This window comes from Astatotilapia calliptera, chromosome 17 (assembly GCF_900246225.1).
Source record: "Astatotilapia calliptera chromosome 17, fAstCal1.2, whole genome shotgun sequence".
Taxonomy (NCBI): domain Eukaryota; kingdom Metazoa; phylum Chordata; class Actinopteri; order Cichliformes; family Cichlidae; genus Astatotilapia; species Astatotilapia calliptera.
In genome coordinates this window covers 15,756,520-15,780,003 of record NC_039318.1, presented here as the reverse complement: position 1 = coordinate 15,780,003, position 23,484 = coordinate 15,756,520, and the positions used below count along the sequence as shown (strand labels likewise).

General features: G+C 42.8%; 1 protein-coding gene across 1 annotated transcript in view; it reads left to right on the top strand.

Annotated features, from left to right (window-relative positions):
- The window catches only part of cped1 (cadherin-like and PC-esterase domain containing 1), a 28,129-nt gene extending 5,064 nt beyond the window's left edge, over positions 1–23,065 (top strand). The window contains exons 3-21 of the mRNA XM_026147219.1: positions 331–425; positions 503–587; positions 775–844; positions 914–1,061; positions 1,203–1,336; positions 1,641–1,713; positions 2,252–2,410; positions 2,791–2,895; positions 2,976–3,079; positions 3,162–3,214; positions 3,870–4,056; positions 4,627–4,795; positions 20,356–20,455; positions 20,563–20,699; positions 20,806–21,026; positions 21,115–21,216; positions 21,475–21,562; positions 21,637–21,783; positions 21,855–23,065. Of these exons, the coding sequence (XP_026003004.1) occupies positions 331–425; positions 503–587; positions 775–844; positions 914–1,061; positions 1,203–1,336; positions 1,641–1,713; positions 2,252–2,410; positions 2,791–2,895; positions 2,976–3,079; positions 3,162–3,214; positions 3,870–4,056; positions 4,627–4,795; positions 20,356–20,455; positions 20,563–20,699; positions 20,806–21,026; positions 21,115–21,216; positions 21,475–21,562; positions 21,637–21,783; positions 21,855–22,076 (2,399 nt within the window). The 3' untranslated portion in view covers positions 22,077–23,065. The remainder of the gene's footprint in view (positions 1–330; positions 426–502; positions 588–774; positions 845–913; positions 1,062–1,202; positions 1,337–1,640; positions 1,714–2,251; positions 2,411–2,790; positions 2,896–2,975; positions 3,080–3,161; positions 3,215–3,869; positions 4,057–4,626; positions 4,796–20,355; positions 20,456–20,562; positions 20,700–20,805; positions 21,027–21,114; positions 21,217–21,474; positions 21,563–21,636; positions 21,784–21,854) is intronic.
- The last annotated feature ends 419 nt before the right edge of the window (positions 23,066–23,484 follow it).

Sequence of the window (23,484 nt, the reverse complement as noted above, 5' to 3'; positions counted from 1 at the left end):
CTGCTGAAACCTAACAGCTCCAGCAAAAAGCCCACCGCAGAGCGTTTCCTGTCAACAATCGCTTCCACATGTTCCCGTTTTCTTTGTGTAAAACAAGCAGAAAAGGCCTCCGGTGGTTTTGGATTCTGTGGTCTTTCACAGTTAAAGGAGTTTGGGGCGAGCTGGGACTCGTGCAGGTGGCTCTTTTATTCTCTCTGAAAGTGTGACGAAGACGATGTCCCTCACAGGCTGCCGTTGATTTGAGTCTACCTGACTGACGTGATTTGTCGCTTTGTGAATAAAGCTCCACTAAACTACAGGTGAGGCTTCTGTGTGTCTCCATGGTTACAGGCATTGGTGGGTGGAGCCTCCTGCTGTGCCTCAGCACGTCAGAGCAGAGCTGTCTGAGGAGGATCTCCTTCTCTCACCTGCAGCGTCATCAGACGGTGAGCCCCTTCTGTCCTGTCTGTGTCAACTGACGGCATGTTTGATGACATAACAGCTAAACTGTGTGTGTGCTCAGGTGAACCTGCTGCCTGGGCTGATAGAGGCATTTTCAAACATAGGTGGAGGTCTGTGTCACTTCTATACACACTTCCAGCTGACAGGTAAGTCTGCAGCAGGTAAATCAAATCAGCTTATTGATCTAGATTAAATGTGATAGATCAGCTGATTGTGGCCTAAGTCGCATGATCTGTGCTCATCCAACATGAGACATTACTGCCAAATAAGAGCACTGCCTGGAACTGAGCTTTAATCTGAAGGTCTCAGCTAACCTCTTGCTGTTTCTCTCAGAGTCTAGTTTACCCATGAACCCTCATGCCTGTGGATCGACCAATCAGAAGGTGGAGATTCCTCTGGACAGGTTTGTATGTGACCAGCTGACAGGAAGTTGTCTGAGTTCTGTAAGGTAACGTTTCTTGTTTCTCTAAAGTTTCCCTGACAGCCAAGCCCCGCCTCCTGCTCTGGTTGCCATGGTGAATGTTTATGTCCTGGTAACCTCAGTGACCCCGCTGACTTCTTTCCTGCATGACATCAGCGTGGTAATGACCATTCAGCATCCGAGGGGCCGACCTGTGAAGGTAAAACATGTTCCTGTGTAGGACTTGCTAACACTTCACTGCTAGCACATCCTCTTTCACTTGCAAATCAGTTTCCCATTGGGGACGATAAATTATCATTGACCACTGCTGTTAGCCTTTAGCTCCTCCTCTTCCTGTCAGCTCAGGGACTTCCTGCTGCAGCACCTTGATCCAGCAGCCTCCCATCAGGCTTTGAGGCAGGTGAAGCAGGTGATAAGTAAAGTGCTGCAGGCGGCTGCAGCGTCGACCAATAAGAAGCAGCGAACCATAAGCAGGTGAATTCTGAGCTGAAACTCTTAACTTTACTTCCTGTTTCACAATCCAGATTCAGTACACACCTGTCTGTCTGCAGTTGCTTCAAACTGCAGCTAAAAGTAGGAAGGTAGAAAGAAATGAAGGTAGAAAAGTAGGGAGCGAGTAAGAAAGAAAGGTGGGTAGAAAGGATGGTGCAGTGTCTGGGTGTCTGTTTTGGTTTCAGCTGAAAACTTGAAAATGCCTCAGACTGGATCTGTCATGTCTACTGAGTGTGTGCAGTCTGCGCCCAGTGGTGGCTCATATTGTCACTACTGTGTGTTTCAGGTGTCTGTTGTGCTTCCAGCTGCTCACCTTTACTTTGTTCTTCAGCGGCTCTGTCACACCTGTGGTAGTCCAGGTAAGAGTCTGACCATTATCTTTTCAAGTTCAGCTCAGCCTTCCAGCTGGTCTTCAGAGACGTTCTGCCTCCTCTGGGTGAAAGGTCTCAAACTCATGAAGAAGAGAAGAAGCTTCAAGCTGCTGAGACACCTGGAGGTTGAGTTACATCAGGGTGGGCAACTCCAGGCCATGAGGGCCAGTGTCCTGCAGGTTTTAGATGTGTCCTTGATCCAACACAGCTGATTTAAATGGCTAAATTACCTCCTCAACATGTCTTGAAGTTCTCCAGAGGCTGGTAATGAACTAATCATTTGATTCAGGTGTGTTGATCAAGGGTGATATCTAAAAGCTGCAGGACACCAGCCCTCAAGGCCTGGAGTTGCCCACCCTTGAGTTACATGATGACCCAGCAGAGCTTCCGTCTCTGACTGGACCTGAGAATAACCACACTTTACTGGACCTCAAACATACAACCAGCCTGAGGTGTTCAGGTGAATAACCAGCAGAGGGCGCCTTGACCTCAGCTGCTCTATGATTGGTCTGCCTCTCCTTTTCAGGTGGACACACAGTTAAACGTGTCAGCTCTGAGCAACGATGCCTTCGACCAACAGATCACCAAAGACCTGATCCTGGAGGACACGCTGGACTTCCTGCTGCCGCCACTCTCACACCTGTCCTCACACACACACCTGTCCTCGGAGAGGGAGGGGAGCCAGGTGAGTAGCGTGTTGTCATTAAAGGAGTAGGAGTTTTCCATGTCAGGAAAAAAATGAATGAATAAGTAATAATTAATGAATACTTAATGCAAAAGATAACAATAAATAATCAATAGATTCTCAATAAAATGTGTAGAAAAAGAATAAATATTTTAATAAACTAATAAAAAGCGTATTTTTTTGAATAATTAACCAAAACAAATAAAATGAAATAAATAAAAGCATTAGAAACACTGAGTTTAAAATGAATTAAAACTGATGGACATCCTACAGACATTTATTTGATTCATAAAAAAAAAAAAAGATTCTGTTTGTTTTTATTAATAAATGAAAAAATTAAATGTCACCCACCTGACTCTGTGTGTGTGTGTGTGTGTCAGTACGGTGGCTGTACAGGGACACTTGGCGTCTGTTTGTCTGAAGACGAGTTTCTTCTTCTGCTGCACTTTCAGTTGCTGATGAAGACCTCATCAGCGTTTCAGCCGGTTAGTTAAGCCCCACCTCCTTCATCATCTTCTTCTTCAGCAGTGTTAACTGTGTGTGTCTGCCTTGTTTGTCCCCACAGCTCTATCCCAGTGTTTCCTCCTCCTCATCCTTGCCTCGTGGCCTCTCTGACCTCCTGACCCAGATCGAAGGTTTCTACAAGCTGAAAACAAACAGGAGCTGCAGGTAAGAGGCTCACAGGTGTGAGATGATCCATTGTGTGTGAACTTAGATGTTCACTGAAGGGTTATGTCTGATGTTCCCACAGGACAGACGAACCGCCCAGTCAGCAACCAGCTCTGTCTTCCTCACAGGACGAAGGTGAGATGTGGATTTTAGACCTGTCCTGACATCTGGAAACACATGTGGTCACATGATGCTGCTCAATCTATACAACCTGTTCTAGGTGTCACAAGGCGACAGGCAATTACACCTGTAGAGGTACGCGGTCTGTCACAGGGCTAACACAGACAGCCATTCACACCTACACCTGTGAGAGAAGCACAGGAAGAATGTGCTCATCGCTGGTCCTGGTACTGCTCATATCTGTCACACTAATGTAGATATGGACAGACTCACTTGTGCCTCCTGGTGGCGGTAGGACAAATGGCATTTGTTTGCAGATGGAAAAGCATCAGCTCACTGACGGTTATCTGCTTTAACGTACAAGTGGAAGTGAAGCTGTGGTTAGTGGATGCAGTTTGCAGAGGTTTTCTGATCCATGCAGCCAAAGTGTGATCACAGCATCCGCAAAGTTTTTTTCTTTAACGGAGTTCCAGCTTCAGCCTTAGAGGATGATGCTTGGTTTCTACCTGAGGAAACAGGAGATGGTTTTACCCCCAAACAGGTTCAGGGGCTTCCTAGCGGGACTTGCTCAGTACTCTACTGTGAAAGCTCTGTTCATTAGTGGTGGGTGTCATGGGTGAAGTGAAGTAGAACCTCGAGATCGAACGTCATGATGATTCTTCTGTTTCAGGTCTCTGTGTGGACCCCCACCTTCGACAGATCTACACAGACCCCCCCCTCATTCTGAACCCCCCGTTCCATCCCCTGGTGAAGGAGTACCACGCAGAGGTGACCTTTGACACCATGACAGTTCGGATCCGGCCGGAGCCTGTCAGCTCGGCCTGCAGGATCCACATGGATGAACACCGAGGACCCAGGTGAGACCAGGACTGTAAAAACCAACAGGTTACAGCAGAGAAGGTGCAGTCGAGATAGTCCTGAATGAAAGGAACCTCGAAATGTGACATTTGATTGGACAGCATGTTTAAGCAGACAACAGATGTACTTCCTTTATTAGATTCTTTTAACACATTTCTATTGAAGTAAAATCAGAGCATGAACTGCTTTATAGCATTCGCCATTTTGATTTGGGGCATGAAGCAAGCAGCAGCCTACTGACAGCAACCAGCTACTACTACTTCTCTTCTGGGCTTTAACTATGCTGCTAACGTCTGCTGGAGTCATGGTTTGGAAACAGGTGCCATCAAGGGAGGACTCCCTGTCATGCATTAGCATTATGCTGGGCTTTTATAAGGAAAAAGGAAGGGACACAAGAGTTGTTTTATTTCAGTTTAGATTTGTGATCCATGCTGGATATATGAAACTCAAATAAAATGTGAATCTGGCTTTGTAGCTCCATTTGCTCCTTTTCACAGAGGATAACCTTAGAGCACCTCCTTGCAGCCACTTTTACAACAGCAGGATTAACAAGAAGTTTCTTCCTTCAGGATGGCGAACTACCCGGTTGGCCTCGGCAACAGCAAGATCAGCATCCTGGTGATGGACGGCAGCCACCCGGAGCCTGTTATCATGTCCATCTACACTGTCCACGTTTACAGGGAGAGTCGGCCCAGCCTGCCCATGTTTGGATATCACGTGATGTGCAGCTTTGTGCAGGTAGGAGCTTTTCTGTTAGCTGGTGGACTGCAGGATGTGTGACATTCATTTCTTCAAACACAAAGTCTCCTTTAAGTTTGTATTTTGCTGTTTCAATGAGGTTGAAGGCATCAGTTATATCCAATGTTCCCTCTAAGCTGCGCGCGTGCGCAATTGCGCACTGCTGGCACGGTCTCTGCGCAGGAAAAATCTGCGTTGCGCACAAAAAAGAAATTCTAACCTGAATTGAAATTAATGTAAATACGTTAACAATTCTGTTTTGCAGTGTTAGTCAGTAAGTGACTGGCTGCTCCCGTATAGGATTAGAACCATTCTCTTATCCCATAGTCCAGCCAATCACGCGATTCACATTCACGTATATACGCAGCTAATCAACGTCGTTGACAGGCTATGACAGCGTCCTTATGTGCCGACACCGGTGTTTTAGCTGGCAAAGCGCCGTGGCTGATGTGGAGTGAAGCCACGTTAACAACGTGGACAACCATTGGAGATGTGAGCAGGACAGACGGAACAATTGATGGAAAAAGTGTGGACTTTATACCAGTTTTTAAATTGTGTTGATAGGCCAGGTAAAACCAGAGTTGTGATTAAAAAAATATGCAGTGTTTGTTTTTCTTCCTGAATACTATCGTTGTTTATATTTACTGTGGGAATGAACGGTAAAAACGGCATTTTATAAGGAAAACGCTCGAAAGCACTCTCCGCCTGTGAGCAAAAATGAAACCAACACCCCCCAGCCTTTCCCATTGGTCGAAAAATGTACCATGTCAACCAATCAAAACATGGCAATTAGTTGTTAAGAGACGGGAGGAAGTTTTAGGAGTGACGGTGGTTTTGTATGGCGTTATTTTTGTGCCACTATTCTGAGCGCACGTTAAAAAAAAATTGAGCGGACATAAAAAAAAATTGCATGTAAAAAAAAAAACTGCAGTTGCAAGTGTTTGAGGAGAAATCTATTTTTCAGCGAAGAAATACGGTGGCCCTGAGAGGCCAAACGGACTGAAACTTCAGAAAACACTTGCAAAAAGAAAAATGCTGCAAAAAGAAAAATGCTACAAAAAGAAAAACACTTGCAAAAAGAAAAATGCTGCAAAAAGAAAAATGCTGCAAAAAGAAAAACACTTGCAAAAAGAAAAACACTTGCAAGAAGAAAAATGCTGCAAAAAGAAAAACACTTGCAAAAAGAAAAATGCTGCAAAAAGAAAAATTCTCCATGGAAATGTTTCATACAGCTTTGTTTGACAGAAATGAAGGAGAACATATTTTGTACATCTGTTTCTACATGAGCTTTGTGTGATTTGATAAGTATCTGAGGCTGAGACCACAGGACTGTAAAACATGATTTTTGGGCTTCATTTCTCTACTGAACAGTCATTTAAGATTAGCTAGTAAATAACAATTAGATAATGTTGTTCATGAGACTAAAGTCATCTCACTTTGGTAATGTAAATATAATATGGCCAATATTATATTAATCATTATTAGTTATTACAGCAGTGAACATGAACTCTGTGCCAAACACTGAGCTTCAGTAAAGATTCAAGTTGCATTTATTTATATTTCCTATCACCTTAAATCTTCACTTAAAGACAAGTATCTGTGACAGTGTATCTATCCGATTGTTCAGTCTGACGTCACTAGCCGTGTCTGAACCTAAACTCCGCTGCAGGTCCATATATCAAATGATCACTATGGCATTACTGAGAGTTGAAAAACTGTCTAAAGTCTTTCATCTTTAATAAAACGATCAGCGTTCTGCTCTACCAGGTGTAACAATTGAGTTTAACATCCAGGCATCCATGAAAACGGAATTTAGGACATTTAACGGAGTTAGAAGTTAGCAGGAAGTTAGCTTGCTAGCTTCTATCTAAATACAATATAGCATGTCCTGACTGCGGGGTTTTGGAAACAAATTAAAACGTACAGCTCTGTTATCACTTCCAGCATAAATGAAGACAGAAAACTAAAAAGCAGTGACTGAAGTTTGGCTAGGTGGTATATAATGATGTGCTACGTGACCGCTAGCGACACAGCTATGTTAGCATAATATAAACAAGCTAACTTTTTTTCCACTCGATAAAAGTTAACGTGAGTGTTCTCGGTGGTCAGGAACAAATGTAATCACATGGCAGGATGCTGTAAAAGGACCAAACTTCAGCCAGGAGAACAACTGAGATAATCCATCCACAATACGAGGTTAGTCATTCATATACTGCTGCATGGGCTGGGCTGTAGTTACATCGTAAGGTTTTAAAAACTGAGCTTAAATAAATGATTAGCGGTAATAAAAGCCGAGGGAGGTCAACAATGATCACTGACTGTTTTAGGAGCTTTTTGAGATTAAATAGAAGAAAATACAAAGCATTAAACATGTTAACAACACAAAAGCCATATTAAACGCAAACTACTTTAGACCCGGAAGTAGGATTCGTCACGTCATCACTGAACAACCGGATAGATGTATTATATATAAGAGACAAATATTGTTCTTTTAATATGTTGGCATTACTAAATTTGGCTCAATGCTTACATATATGCGTAAAAAGAAAATGTACAAGCTGTGATAACTGTTTCTGATAAAATGAAGAGTAGACTGATATATGAAATATTCCTTTATTGGGTGAGAAAATCAGATCATGTCATAACTGCTTTAAGTCATACAGAATAGATATCAGAGCCTTAAACAGGCTGACTTCTGCTAAATGGGTCAAACTGGGCAGAAAGTCTACAAACACATAACATCATTATAGAATATGGTGTAACACTATAGATCAACTTACCTCAGAATATATAAAGCATATAAACAATTACAGCAATATGATGCAACAAACACTGCAGTGCTACTAATCCAAAATACTCAAAGCTTCATAGAACTGGAACAAACATTTATTTTTAGCTCCATTCTGCTGCTGATACATACTTTAGGTTTCTGAACATTAAAGTCGTTGCTGCCTTTCATAGTGTGTAACTTTAAGGCCCTGAGTACTTTCTCCCACACTGAAAACACTGGAATGATAATATTATTTGAACATTACCTAATAAGACTGATTCAGGACAGACAATTAGTTATTTTAAACTTTCCTAGCAGTCCTTCACAAACAGGGAACAGTCTGTCTATTCTCTCCATCTGTCAGCTGCTGCTGGCTCTTCCTTCTCCTCTTCCTCACACACTGCTGAGTTTGTCCTGGTGGATCATCAGGGGTGCAAAGCCTCACAGATGATGTGCAGCAGTGGGTCCCTCAGTCTGTCCTCACTCTGGACACTTGCAGTTGTCACACATGGAAATCAAATGTGTGATAAGCTGCAGGATTCAAACACAAGTGTAACTTATAAACACATGTTCATACTTTTATTACACAATCAGAGAGAAAGAAACAGAGAGAGAGTGCAGGACAGACAGACAGGTGACAGTCTCAGGTGTATACACTGCTACAAACAGGAGGATTTAGTGTTTGTGTTATTACAAGTGCTAAACAAGAAGAGTTCCCAGATGGTACAGTGGACACATGTGTGACTCCTGTGATTAAAGCATCTTTCTTCCAGCTTAACGAGTGAACCGTCAGCTCGTTCAAACACACATTAAAGTCCGTTTGGCTCGACACCACCGAACAGAGGCAGCAATATAACATAGCTAACATTAACAGTGCAGTGAATCCTGCTTGTGCCATGATATTCAGGACTGCAAACCGAGCAGCATCACTGAATTTCAGCCTGTTGTGTTTGTGGATATATGACTGACTTTAATTATCCATAGAATCATCACATTCTCTGTAGGATTAAGGTCAACTATTGAACGGCATATAAAGTAAAGGCTTTAAAACAAAGTTAACCCAAAGTACAAACATCGCTAATGTCACATAACTTTGCCGGCATGTGGCCAACAGCAATGTTTTAATGTTCTTCATTATTAAACATGTGCACATAAATAAGTGACATAATATTCAGAACTTACTTTTGAAAGTTTACTCTTTGGCCGCTCCGCTTCCACTTCTTTGAAGTGTCTCCCTGTCCCAGTGCACTTGTTAGCATGTTTTGGTTCGTGCAACTGGTCCGTCCGCTTATTGTGTCCCCAGAAACATTTCCGTTGTGTTGTGTGTGCTTTTGCAGCGTTTTTCTTTTTGCAGCATTTTTCTTTTTGCAAGTGTTTTCTGAAGTTGCAGTCCGTTTGGCCTCTCACGGCCACCGTAAAGAAAAGCTAAATTTGAGTGAACAAACTTCATTGCTGCGTGCAAAAAATGTATTTCAGTGTTTGCTATTATCCATACACACACACACAATAGCAGCCCCTCTCGCTCAGGTTTTGCATTTGCGCTCGCTCGCAATGTGTCAGCAATGTGTTGCTTGCGCTCTCAACATTTCTGCCCATGCACGCTCAACTCTTTCTGTCTTACTTCCAATAGTGTTAACATACTACAAAGGTCATGAACAAGATTTTTTTTAATACTTTCATTGTAAGTGGGCTAAAGCAGTTAATTAAAAGTAGTCTAACATAAATGTAAATGCTGTAATTTGATTATTTTAATAAACCATGTAACTTGGATGGATTCGATGCTGGTGTGACCACAGTGCACACGCCTGCTGTTGCTCACAGTGCTTCAAGGGACCGCTCAGGGAGTTTGTGTGTTCGCTCAGACACATGAAAAATTAGAGGGAACATTGGTTATATCATCAGTCTGATCAGGTCTGCTGAAGCTGCTCTCGTCACGTTAGTCACCAAAGATGAAGCTAACAGAGGACACAGAGGACTTCCTGTTTCAGAATCCCGGAAGAGCCCCGAAATGTTACGTTACCCTGAAAAATCCAGACGATAACAATAAGGCCTAATTCCCACCTGGCTTCCCACTCTGTGATAGTTTGATTGAATAATCCCTGAAAGCTAAATGGTGAGAAACACAGCAGCAAGCTCTTCGATGCCGTTGATGGAAATGGAAACAACCAATCAGGAAATTTCAGAGAGCTTTGTTATCAGGATGTTCATCATTTACAGCAAAATGCACAAATTCTGGTCCAATTACAGCAACGTTTTGCCACAGTCTGGCTGAAGCAGACTGTGTGGAGTGAGGAGGTGGACCCAAGTGCAGAGAACACAAAGCGTGGAGACAAACTTGATATTTACTGAACACGAGCCGTTTGTTAAAGGCTGGTTTTAAAAATACCAAACAAGGGGCAAAGGCAAAACTAAACACTAACCTAAACTGGGTGAACTAAGGCTAAACATTAAACAACTCTGAACATAAACAGGAAACCCTGATATGAAAAACCTTAAACGCAACAACTTGGCATGTAGACCTGGGAACATGGCATGACAGCAGACGATCAGATGAGGAATGAATGAAAACACACACACTAAATGCACACAGGAGGTTATCAGGGGAAGTGGAAACAGATGGGGAAACAGCTGACTGGAATGAACATAATGACAACTAGGGATGGGTACCAGTATGTTCTGACATAAGCGGTAGTAACCAGACCGAAAAGCAGCGCACATTTCGGTGCTTTTTTCCTGAGATGTCATACACTTTGGATTCTAGCCAATCATTTTACCTTTCCCAGGATAGTAGGCAGGCCCAGGTACGTACGTTCTTTTAGAGCAGAGCTACGGATTAAACATGCTCAAGGCGAAGCAGTCAAAAGTCTGGCTGTACTTCACAGCAAAAGATGCAAACTCAGCAGCCTGCAACAAGTGCTTTAAGGTGATACTGTGCAAAGGAGGTAACACCTCGAATCTGATGAAACACCTGGCGTAGCATAGCGTTTTTTTTCCCAATATTTTATTTTAATTTTTTCAGCATAGAAAACCCCATCAACAAACAAATACAGCTCAGGCGCTGAGATGATAGGGCAAGAAATAGCACAATAATAATAATCTATAGAGAAAGACAAAAGAAAAAGAAAGAAAACATTAAAATTAGAAACTACCAGTATCCATAATGAATTAAATGTCATGAATATGTAATAAACAGGGAAATTGCAGTGCCATGGTACATGTTTATACAACGTGAGCTTTCTCAAGGTGAGTACAAAACGGAGTCCAGGATTTTGAGAAAACATTTGCTGCAGGTGTTTGTAGGTATCAAACTTTTTCCAGCTGAATGACTGATAACATGTCATTGAGCCAGACACTGAAGGAGGGAGGAGCAGCACCATTCCTTTAGAAAAAGTCTTTTCGCAATCATCATTCCAAGGTCGATTGGCACCCGCACAGTCGCAGGGATAGTTCTGGAACGTACACAGCCAAAAACTGCAATTTCTGGATTGGGTGAGATGGAAATCCCATAAGCTTTAGAGTACCAATTAAATATTTTGGACCAAAAATTGATCAATGAGGGGCAATGCCAGAAAGCGTGAGCCAATGTGCTCTCTGATGTTTTACATCTGTCACATATGGGGGAAGTTGAAGGATAAATTTTGTGTATCCGAACCTTGGAATAATGTAGCCGATGGACAATTTTAAATTGTATTAATTGATGTCTGCTGTTAACAGAGCAGGAATGAATTTTTGATAGGCATTTGTCCTACATTGACTCTGATATTTCCATGCCCAATTCCTCCCTCCAAGCATCTCTTATCCTCGTAGTCTGCACTTCAATGCTGGAGCATTGAAGTGCACTTCAAACAAATGTACAATTGTAGAAATCAAATGTTTGGAGTAAGGAGGGCTCAGGAACACCTTAAAAAGGTTATGTTCGTGTGGAATATCTTGGTAATTCTTCATATTGGATTGCATAAAATGACTTGTAGGTAACAGTAAAAATGTGAATGCGGTAAATCGAACTTTTGCTTAAACTGATTAAATGATGCAAATTTTCCATCTATATAAAGATCTTTGAATTTGATTAAACCCTTCTCCTTCCAAACATAGTAGGATTTATCATCCCAAGGAGGCAAAAAGGCATGGTTATCACATATTGGTGCCTGCACAGAGGAGTTTGGCAGTTCAAAAAAACCTCTAATTTGGTTTAAAATCTGCACAGATTGTTTCAGAACAAACCCCAGTTTCTTAAGACTCTCAGCCCTCCCTAATTTTGAGAAAAGCAGGGCCTTTAGAGAGGAGTCCCTTACAATGTCAGCCTCCATTTTAACCCAAAAGGGGATGTTGAAATCACCAAGAACTGGGGATGTCTGTTGCCAGAAAGTCAAGGCTCTTAGATTTGCAGCCCAGTAATAATGTTTAAATATTGGTAAACTCAGACCTCCCTCCAATTTGGATTTTTGTAGATGTAGTTTTTAAATCCTAGGATTCTTGTTGTTTCATATGTAAGAAGTAATAATTGAGTCCAACTCCTTAAAGAAAGAGGAAGTAAGATAAATAGGAAGATTTTGGCAAAGATACAGAAATCTAGGAAGAGAGACCATTTTTATGGAATTTATACGACCGACCATAGATAGGGGAAGAATTTTCCATGACTCGATGTTATGCTTTAATGTTGATAAGAATTCAGCAAAGTTCAAGCTAAAAATTTATTTGGGATCTTTAGGAACAGTTAATCCAAGGTATGTGAGATGGTCGTTAACTATTTTGAATGGAACATTACAAAGAAAACTTGGCAAACCGGTTTTAGATAAAGGCACAAGTTCACTTTTAACCCAGTTAATTGTATATCCTGAAATTTTGCTAAATGAGGTGACCAGATTAAGAAGGGATGGTACAGATTCTTCTGCATTACGCAGGTATAATAGTACATCGTCTGCGTACAAACTAATAACAGTTTCAACCCCTCCGACCAAGAGCCCTTGTATTTTTGGATGTGCTCTTATCTTAATCGCAAGGGGCTCTAATGCCAGAGCAAATAGAGCAGGGGACAGGGGGTAGCCCTGCTGAACAGAGCGCTGCAAAGGAAATGGCGCCGACCTCTCTCCATTTGTGAGAACTGAACAGATTGAATTTGCGTATACTAATTTTACCCAAGATATAAATATTTCACCAAACCCAAACTTCCGTAATGACTCGAACATATAAAACCACTCAACCTGATCAAAGGTTTTGTATGCATCAAGAGCTAAAATTGCTGCTCCTCTTGAATTACCATGGTCAGAATAGATGGTGTTGAGAAGACATAGCGTTTTTTTTAAAAACCGAGAAATGCACCATATTTGATAGCTTGCTGCAAGACCTCACACCGAGCACGTCTACTGCGGGTGTGGTGCTTGTTATCGGACCTGGTGTTAGCAACATCCCCCAAGAACCCGAAGAGTAGAGTCCTGGCCCCTAGCCCTGCCAGTGTAGCAGAAATGATGACGGATGATGATGGCAGCAGCAGCCCGTTTAAGCACCGGCACCGTTTCAAAAGTACCGGTTTGGCACTGGTATCAGATAAAACCCATCCCTAATGACAACACAGGGGAAGTGAAACTAAACACAATGAACATGGGACACCAGACCTCTTCGAAATAAAACAGGAAACATAATGAGACACAGACACAACACAAGCTTGGACACACAGACATGAAACACAAAGGGCGAGGGAAATGTAAACACACCAGGTGAAGACACTAGGGTAATCTAATAAACAATGAACAATAACAGCCACCTAGGCATAATAAAAATGAACTTATATAACCTAATGAACTTAAACATAAACCATAAACATCAAAATATATTAAAACTCAAAATGCTGAGTCAAATGACCCAGGATAGGGGCACATGTATTTGTTGTTTATTATTTTGTGTTGATTATTACATCAGTTTCACAGGCATACAGAATTCACTGTTATTTTTATAATAATTATTTTATTTCATTCTGCCTTCCTTGATGCTTCACCCCTCCATTATAAGAATTATATGACTTGGGGGTTTGTCCGGGATTTTGTAAAACAAGGTTGGAACAGGTGTATTTTGTGTGTTACGTCTGATTTCAAACCTTCTGCTTACTCCAGTTAGACAAAGTGAGTTGTTGCCTGGATGTTTGAGCCCTTTTTGAGTTTCCAGTGTTTGCAAAGGTAGGACAGGTGAGTGTCTGCCTGAGCTCTGTTGGGTTGTTTTTTGGCTCTTTTTGTTATCTTTTATCTGGTTTTTAGAGTAAGTCAGGGTACAGATAAGGTGAAGAGATGAGTTTGGCAGGATCTGCTGGTCATTTATTGTAACTATGATTTTCAGAGAGCAACACAGCAGAGCAGGCCTGGCACAGAAAACTCTGTCTGTCTTGACATCTGTTTCCTTCACACTCTACTGCTTCAGTAAATCTGATTGAATCTGATCAGCCTGATAAAAAAGCTCTGGGCTTTGCTCCAGGTCTCAGTAAACCATCTCGACGTGACCTCGACACTCTGAGAAGAATGAAATGTTGGCTCCGTTTGTTTCTGCCTTTAAATTCCTCTCACATCCCTTTGCGGCGCTAACAGCTCGACGCCTGCGGCAAAGCGTGAGCAAGCATTCGCAAAGCTGATGCTTCTCCAACATCTGCACTCATTTCCATCAACTTCTCCTCTGTGACCTCAGATGGATGTTTCTCAGGACTGCACAAGAACATCTGCAGAATGAAGCGAAGTGTGTGAGGAGCTGCTGGTGTTCGGCTCAGGGTGTAGAGGATTCAGGTTTTCTGTCTCTAACGTTCAGATGATGTTCTTCAGGTAACCTGTAAGTCTTTTCTGTCACAGTTAAATCTCCAGTGAGCAAACAGCTCCCAGCTTTCAGTCTGTTCAGGAAGAAGACGGTAATCTGCTTTAATCTGGATCAGTTTCAGGTCCTGAACAGGTGATCTTACCTGATGCAGGTTAAAGCTGTGTGGGGCCCCACGTAGCCCCAATCCCTCTCAGATTCATGTTTTCATCTCCCTCCAGCTGCCCCCCTCTCATCCACCTTTGATCCACCTGTGAGCCTCAATTAGAGCTAAAGAGGGCGGAGTTCAGCGGGCTTGGTTGGCCCCTGAGAACACAGCGCTCATTGATGCTCAACCAGCAGGCTCATCAGGTCACCAGTAACTTATCCAGGATCAGTAGTCAGAGTCAGAGTCAGTGTAGATGTTTGCTGATATGTGCATGAATGTGAGCTTGTGTTTAGCATGTGTTTTCTATGCATCACACACTCAAAGACTAATAACTAAACTCAGACAGGAAGACATAACGGGAGAAATACTGAAGTGTGATGACTCTGTGGAGTGCTCAGGAGTGGGCGTTGGCTGCTTCTCTCTGCAGACAATCTGCAGCTCCAGCAGGTGGGAGCAGAGTCACACTGGAATCAAACCTGTACTCACATTTAAAAGTAAAACGTCGAGTCTGCTGACGAGAATTAAAGATAACACTGCATCAAAGCAAAAACATAAAAACAACAACAATAAAAATAACAAAATTAATAATAATTTTTATTTTTATTACAATAAGAGTTTTGAGGCCTCGGGAGTTTCTGCAGGTTAAACTGAGTGAAGACAAAGACTCACTATAAACACTCCTGCGTATGTGTGTGTGTGAGTGTATCATGTTACAATCATGTCTTCATTGGTTATCTGATGGAGCTGCTGAGCTTAATCTTTGTGTCTGTGCTCACCTGAAGACATGTGACCCTGGATCCTAAGCTGCTGCCAATCAGAGTCCAGAGACGTGTGCTGATTGTGAGGATTGTAGTTGTTGTTTGAAGCTCATTGTGAGTCTGAATAAATCACTTCTAGCTGGTCCCCCCACCCACCCACTCCTTCAGCTCCTCTGTGAGAGCAGTAGCTCAGTCCAGATGTGTCATCCCGATGTTTCATTGTTGCAGATGTTCATGTCCTGATTGGTCAGCTAAAGACAGACGAACACTGGCCGGCTCAGAGACAGCAGGGTGGGGGTTCGTTGTTGTATGTGTTTGTGATGCTGGAACTCTGTGAGGACATCTCACCTGTGAATCTCTCTGAGAACACCTGTGCACACCAGCACGTCTCAGACCTCCGGCCTGTCTCTGCAGGCGGGTGAGCCAGAGCTGATGGATCAGTATCAGAAACATCATGCTCTGGAGGCTCTGCCTCCTCCCTCTCTGGACTGTGTGGGATGTGGAGTGGTAGCGTGAAGCAGCTTTTCATTCGTAACCTAAACAGAACAAAATGTTTTGGCTGCAACTCTCTGACCTTTGACCTCGTGTCTGCAGCATGATCCCATTAGGCCTGTTTGTTTCTGTGGAAATGCAGAGCAGCAGCTTATTTATCAACTTTCAGATGATGCTGAGCTCAGAGAACGACCACAAAGCCACTCCCAAGCCCTGAGCTGCACCCAGCTCCGCGCTTGCCCTCCGCCCTCACCTGTCATGATCCTGGGTTTTGTACCTGGATTTTTTCTCTTTTGGATTTTTGATTTTGGTTTATATAATATTCTGAGGTGAAGGTCCTTGTTTTGGTTATACTTTTGATATCTGTTTGTATCCCCAGATCTCAGCTTGTTATCGGAGGTTTTCTTTTTTCATTCCCCGTCCTTTTGTGTCTAGTTTCCTGTCCCAGTGTCCTTCTTTGAACTCAGTCTTTTCTCCATGTTAAGTTGTCTGTTTCCCTGTTATTTCACTGTGTAGCCCAACATGTCTGGTAATTTATGTTTGTCTTTCTCTCCTCCCCTCACACTGTCTCTCCATCCCTCGCTCTCTCTCTCTGTCCCTCGCTCTTACCTTGGTTTTTACTTTGATAGTCTCCTGGCCTGTGTGCAGGATGTTGTGTTTGGCTTCCCTGTCTTATTAGTTAGACTATGTTTAGCTGTGCTCTGTTCCCTCATTTGCCTTGTGTATTTAAAGTCTGCATCTTCCACTGCTCGTTGTCGTGATCTTCCTCAATGCCGTGTTCTGCTATTGCCCTCCGCCCTCCACCCGCCTCAGAGCTGATGAGGCTTTTGAAGCGCTGGTCTGAGTCCAGCTGTCTCCACCCACTCATGTCCACCTCTGCTCCAGCTCTGGGTTACAGGCCTGCATGAGCCTCCCCACTGCATGTGCACTAATGGTTCAGTCCAAGCATCTTGTGTGAATGCCTCCACACCTCCACTTCTCCAGTTATGAACCCCATCAGCAGGCAGATGTTGCTGCAGATGTTTCTTTGAATGTATTTGGACTGCTGCGTGTGTGTTTGATTCTTCTCAATTGGTTTGGTCAGACCTCCTCCTCTCCCATCTCCACCCACTGCTCCGTTTGGAGGTCTGAGTTTCCCACAGGAGGCGGCGGCGGCTCAGATGATCTAATGAGCGCTGATCCGGATTTACCAAGATTCTCAGACCTGAGATCAGTTCTGCAATCACATGGGAGGATTATCGGAGTGTTTCTGCTCCTCTATGATGGATTCCAGCTGACACCACACAAACAGCCCACCCCACCCACACCTCATTCCTGCAGGCGGAGAAAAAACTCAGAATCCTCTTTTCATGTTCAGCAGTTTGTCTTTTTCTCTTTTATTTATTCACACTCACACACACACATTCTCACATGGTTAATACGCGGCATTCCTTTGTTACAACACTACCAGCGTTAGCTGTTAAATAAAAGAAGCAAAAACAGAGAACATGGTGTTGAACTACGACTCAAACACACCGCTGTGTGTAAATTAGTGTACGGTACTAGAACAAACTTTCGTGACAGTATGAATGCTTAAGGAACAGTTACCGTGTGAAAAGCATTTAGGTCTGAAAGCTTTTTTATTATGTGTATAAAAATCAGTGCCAGTGTGTGTGTGTACATTCTTAATCCCTTTCACAGTTATGATAAATGGATGTTGGTTGTCCTGAAGTGCAAATCGGTGCCATGTTATAACAAGTTGTCTCAGCAGCGTTAGAGTTCGACACTTCTGTGGCAGGTTTTTTTTTCTTTTGCTTCTCTTTGCCTTCATTCCTCACTGACATATTCTTTCTTGCATTTTTGCTTCTCCTTCCTCGTCTGTCTTTTGAACCTGAAACAAAGAAAGAATAGCACTTAATGTACCTTGACACAAAAAGCTTTTCTGTTGCTGAGGCAGCTATGCTAGTATTCTCTGCCTTGTCATCTTGCCTGACGTGGAGTCAGTCCATGACACGGGTCTGCTGCTTGGCTGGTTCTCCTGTGCTTCACAGAAAACTTTATTGCTGCTCCTGTAACCAGTACGGGGAAGATTGTTGGGCCGCTGTTGTGTCAGCGTTTGCAATGATTTGCAGTATCAGCTCATTGTGTTCCTTCATCACTGATCTGACTGAAGAGTGAGTCAGTCAAATATCAGCAGGTACACCTCTCGGTCCATGTTTCCATGTTACAATCCACCCCACCCCTGTCAGTCATTGTTTAGTTAATTGTATTAGCATAGTGGTTTGAAACTAGCAAGTGCTTCACTAAGTACTAATGTACTCTAAGTCATATCATCTTTAATCTTCAGCTGTGTGAAAAAATTATTTTCCTGTTCTTGTTTTCTCAGTAATATCCGCATATGCCTGTGACAACCCCCATTTAAAATCAGGGATAGAAGTGGGTGAACCCTGATGTCTCATCCCTAATCGGTGCAACTCCTGCTGCTGCAACTCTTCCCATGTTATAACCACACCTGGTCTCCCCTGTTTCTATTCTTGTTTTATTAGAAATAATTTAAAAGTAAATAATGTACATCATAAACATCTAGTGTATGTGAAATGAACTATAGTGTGATCATTAAAAAATCAAATATTTATTTACTAAAAATAAAAACTGCACTGATTTCCAAAATGAAGGAAAATATTGTTTACAAACTGATGAAATATCCAAAAAATTAACCTGTTCAGGAATAATAATAAGGTTTAAGCATGAAACAGCACGTCACATTCATTATCAGCAGGAAATTACGGCACTCTGACACATTAAACACATTCATTTACAAATTCATTTAGTTTTTAATGTTTGACGAGTGTTTCAGACCTGTGATCTGGCGTTTGCTCTGTGGCACTCTATCAGCTCTGTCCTATCCTGTGGACACGAGATTTGAAAATGATTTATTATATTTGCATATTTAAACTCCCAGTTGATAATAAATAAAAAAATAAAATACAGTTTTCTTTTATCATCCAGGCAAAAAGCAAAAAGCCCTGCCTCTGAAGTTATAAAAATGATTCTGACAAAGAAAATCATTTTTTACTGCACATCATATCTGACATCATCAGGCTTCAGTAGCTGCTTTTACACAAAAGCTGACGCCATGGTTAAACTGACATTTGTGCTCTCTCGTCGCGTTGTGATAGAGTTTGAAGCAGAAATTAAATTCTGATCAGAAGGAAAGGCTCACATCTCTCTCAGTTTTAAAAGCTGTAGTTCTTGTTGCTGTTCTGAGTCCGAGTGAGGAAGAGGAGCGCGTGGCCGCGGCCTCGATGAAGTCAGAGTTGGGGGCGACGTGGCGGCGGCGAGGCCTCAAACGGTCCGCTGCTGCTGGAGGCGGTGTGTTTGGAGATGATCTCGGAGCAGCGTGTACACTGAGCACAGGTACGAACAAGAAAATCCCTGTTAAGTTTTCTTGTCGCACTTTGTTGCGAGCTGTGCCGCTGACGTGAGGAATGTGACGCCGCCACGACGAAACCTGCAACAGCAGCAGAAGAAGAAGAGCCAGCGTTTGTGATGGCGGTGGCTGTGAAGTCTGCGCCAGACCTGGAGGCTCCCACGGGGACTCTGAGGTGAGCGTGGATCGCTTTGCTTGACTCCTGACCTCTGAGCAGAGGAGGACGGGGACGGATCCACAGAGGAGGATGAAAGAGAAGCTCTGAGGGAGGAAGCAGTGAGCACATGAAGAAGAAGACGTGGTGTTTGACAGCGAGAAGCTTCAGATCTCAAACAGCAGATTTACTTTCAGAGGCCAAAGCTCACTGGGATGGACGCGACCTCTGACCCTGCAGGGAATCAAACTCAGTGATTAAAACAAAAGATGGTGCAGTCATGTGTTTAAGTTTTTCATGTGTAATTTTCTATGAGTAGAAAACAGAATCTATTCGATTTACCAATGTAACCAGCTGTAAAGTGTTTATTAAACAAAATAGTAAAAACTCGTTTCAGTTTCAGGTTTTAAAGGAAACTTCAGACTGACGCTTCCTCTGAGGGTTCCTTTGTTTCCTCTTCATCTGTGTCCAGAACATCTCAATTCCTCCACTATTACTGTTCTGGGTGGTAAAGTGTGTTATTTGGGGTGGCTGTAGCTCAGGTGGTAGAGCAGATCACCTACTTATCAGTAGGTGGTTTGATCCCCATCTGCTTTAGTCTGTGTGCTCTTCGATGCATCCATCGGAGTTTGAATGCGTATGAATGTTAGATAGAAAGTACTTACACGAAAGGGCATCGAAAAAAGTGCTTGTGATTAAGGCAATTTGTGTAAAATGCTTTGAGTGCTCAGATACAGAAGAAAAATGCTATATAAGAAGTTAATAAAATGTATCTATATAGCGCTTTTCACAGATAAAATTCTGTGAAATAAAAATCATAAAGTGCTTAATTTTCACAAAATTAAAAAGAATAAAAATACAACAAATAACAATATAAAACAATAAAATAAAGTATAAAAAAGACCCAGTCCATTTGCCATTTTATATTTACAGTTTGTAGTATTTGCAGAGTACTGCAGTCAGAAATCGCACACAGGAGGTTCAGAACTTCCTGGAAGTGCTGATTGCAAATTTGTCACAGTTTGATGTCTGTTGTTCAGGACTGCGGTCTGCTGGTCCAGCCAGATCGCTCCTGCGGTCTTCAGCCCCACAGCGAATCCCAGAGTCAACGTAATGCCTGCAGCTCGGGACACGTGTCAGGTCTGAGGTCCTGCCGGTGGACTGCTTCCTTAAGATAATACATCAAATTTAAGTCAAGTGACTTTTTGTTCTCGCCACCTCACCTGTGTGTCTCACCTGCCTGACAGGACGCTGGGTTGTTCCATGCCTCAGTTGTTCTGACAACAGGACGTGCGACTGGAGGGAAGTTTCCTGGCAGGCAGATGGTTGTTATCACCCAATAGTGGACCACCCACTGCTGCAGGACTGTATGAAGGACAGAAAGGTAAGGTCACCTGATCAGCTGATTTGAACCAGTCCATCTCAGATGTCTCAGTTTGTGGCAGTCGTCCTGATGGAGGTACATCACCAGCTCTCTCATTGCTCCTCAGCTGTTGTTTATCGGGGACTCAACAAATCGTGGGATGATGTACTTCCTGATGGAGAGGGTGAACTCCACCCTGGAGGACTGGGACAAAGCTCACGACACGCTGGTCTACAGGAACCTGAACAGAGGACGGACTCTGGTCAGCTACTCGTACTATCCTCAGTTCTGGCTGGAGAAGAAGCAGCGACCCACGTTCAGGGAGGCTCTGCAGCAGCTGCTCAACAGGTGAGGTCCTAACAATCCACTTTTGAGGCATGTTACATGAAGCCGTGAGATGTTTAACAGGTGACTTTTCTTGTTCTTGTCTGTTAAGGTCTCAGCCTCTGGTGAACTCTAACCAAACAGTTCTGGTTGTGGGAGGAGTCCAGTGGCTCAACACCAATCACCTGAGGACAGTCAGTGAAGTGCTGGACAAGTGAGGAGACACAGTGTAACACCACCTACATACAGTATAAACCACAGTGTTATCTCCATATGGGCTTACACTGATCTAAAGAACAGAGGACCTAACGCTGATCCCTGAGGTTCACCTGTACTCCAGTCCTGCATTTCCTGTAACATGAGAAACCCTTTCAGTAAAGACAGTAACCCGGGGTTTAGCGTTCGGGATTAGCAATGTTATTGAGGACTCTGGTTTCTATGGTAACGTGAGGTTACTTCTGTCCCTCCTCAGTAAATCTCTCAGTAACATCCTGGTGGTGGTGAAGTCTTTAGGGATGGGCTTCCATCTGCCTGTGGACGGGATCAGGTCTCTCAGTCTGGTAGGTTCCTGTTCCTGCTGTCATTCATACCCCTCTATGGGAATTAAAGCTGCTTTCTTTGATCAATATTTCAGACAGAGATACAGGACCTGTACAGGGAGAACGACGACATCATCACCACCGCCAAGCATCATGGGTACGAAGTGATTGACACGTTCAGCATCACGATGGGTCGATACAAAGAGTTCCTGCAGGGACGCTGTGCCTGTCACTTTCACGAGGTAACACAACTTGTGCTTCCAGTGGTCAGGGCTGCAGTCCTCACAGCTGATGTTCTGCTCTGTTTTCTCAGGTGGAGAAGTTTTGGTCCACAAAACTTTCCAGTGACAGAACGTCCACCGCGAACACGACCAGAACAGAGAGAACTGTGCATACACTCGGCAGCCAATCAACCCTGCCAGACACGGAGCAGGAGGCGGGGTCTCAACCCACAACCTATCGTGTTAGAGGACCAGTGAACCAAGTATACTCTGAGATCCTTCTGAGCCGCCTGTGTCCCATTACCCGAAACTGAACACCTAGGAGGGGCCAGGTGAATCCTTCGGGAGAGTCACCTGTCCCCCTCCAGGACGTGGACTTCAGAGAGGGGTGGGGGACTCAATGGTGGAGGTGGATTATTCAGAATGAACAGAAGCCTCACTGTGCAGCTCAGGAGCACCAATCCGACGAGACGCTGAGGGTCTCAGACTCAGCTGCTGGCTTCTAATAAGCAGAGGTTACTCGAGATATCGCTCAGCTGGTTCCTGCTGCTCGCAGATGTTTAAAGTTTTCAGCATTTCAGTCCCAGCAGCAGGACTGTTAATCTCTGACCTTCTGCTGGGATTTTCCATTTCAGAACCAGAAAAATCCTCTACCATAATTCTGCTGACTGCACCAGCTGCTTCTCGCTGGCCCGTGTGTTTGACAGTGATATGAGTTAGCGTGGATTCAAGCAGCTGCTTCCTGATTCAGACTTAGCCTCAGGCCTCACTGATTGATCGATTCTGTATGTCAGACCAGTTTTAACTCCAAAGACTTGATGAAAGCTCTTCATCACGTGACAGAAGCATCTTTTATGACTCTGCTTATATTTCTATATTTTTCTACAGATGTATAATGTGTCTTTTTATAAGCTGAAAACAGAAGAAATTAATATTTTTTATGACTGTGCTCATTCTGCTCTTCATACAAAAAACAAAAAGTCAAACAAAAGTTTTTAATCCTGAACTGTGAACACATTCACAACCACAACCACTCAGTCTTTTAAACACCGTCTCACTTATGGCTTTATAGCATTTAATAAAACACCAGTGGACAAAACTCATCTTTTTCTCTTTATTATTATTATTATTATTATTATTGTTATTATCATCTCTAGCTTCATCAGGACAGATTTTAGGTTGTTGAATAACTTTTGGAGGTCCACAGAGGAGGCTGAAAGCTCCAGAATTAGGAAATAAATTATTTTTTATTTATTGCATTTTTTGGTCATATTGACAAAAGTTGCTTTAAGAAATTTTTCTTTACGTTTTTTTGACAAGCATTCTTCAAAAAAAAAATCCAACAACAGAGTTATTGTTTCCTAAATATTGTTTATTTTTTATTTCATTTAGACTTTTTCGTTTTAGTTCAGTTTAGTTTCCAGGGAGAATTTACTCCTTTAGTTTTCATTATTTCAAAAATGTTTCGTTTTTAATAGTTTCGGTGTTATTAGTTAGTTTTAATCTTTATTAAGTACAGGCACTACAATATAAACTCTGAACTTTCTGAAAGCAGTGACTCTCAGCAAACACGTTTTCTCATCAGTTGTAATGAAATCTGATCTCAGATATTAAAAGCATATTTCCTCCGTATCGTTTTTGCATTTTGGTTTGCTTTCCAAGTTCACAAAATCGTTTCAGTTTTAATCTTTTAAAGTTTTATTTTTATATAACTAAAATGTT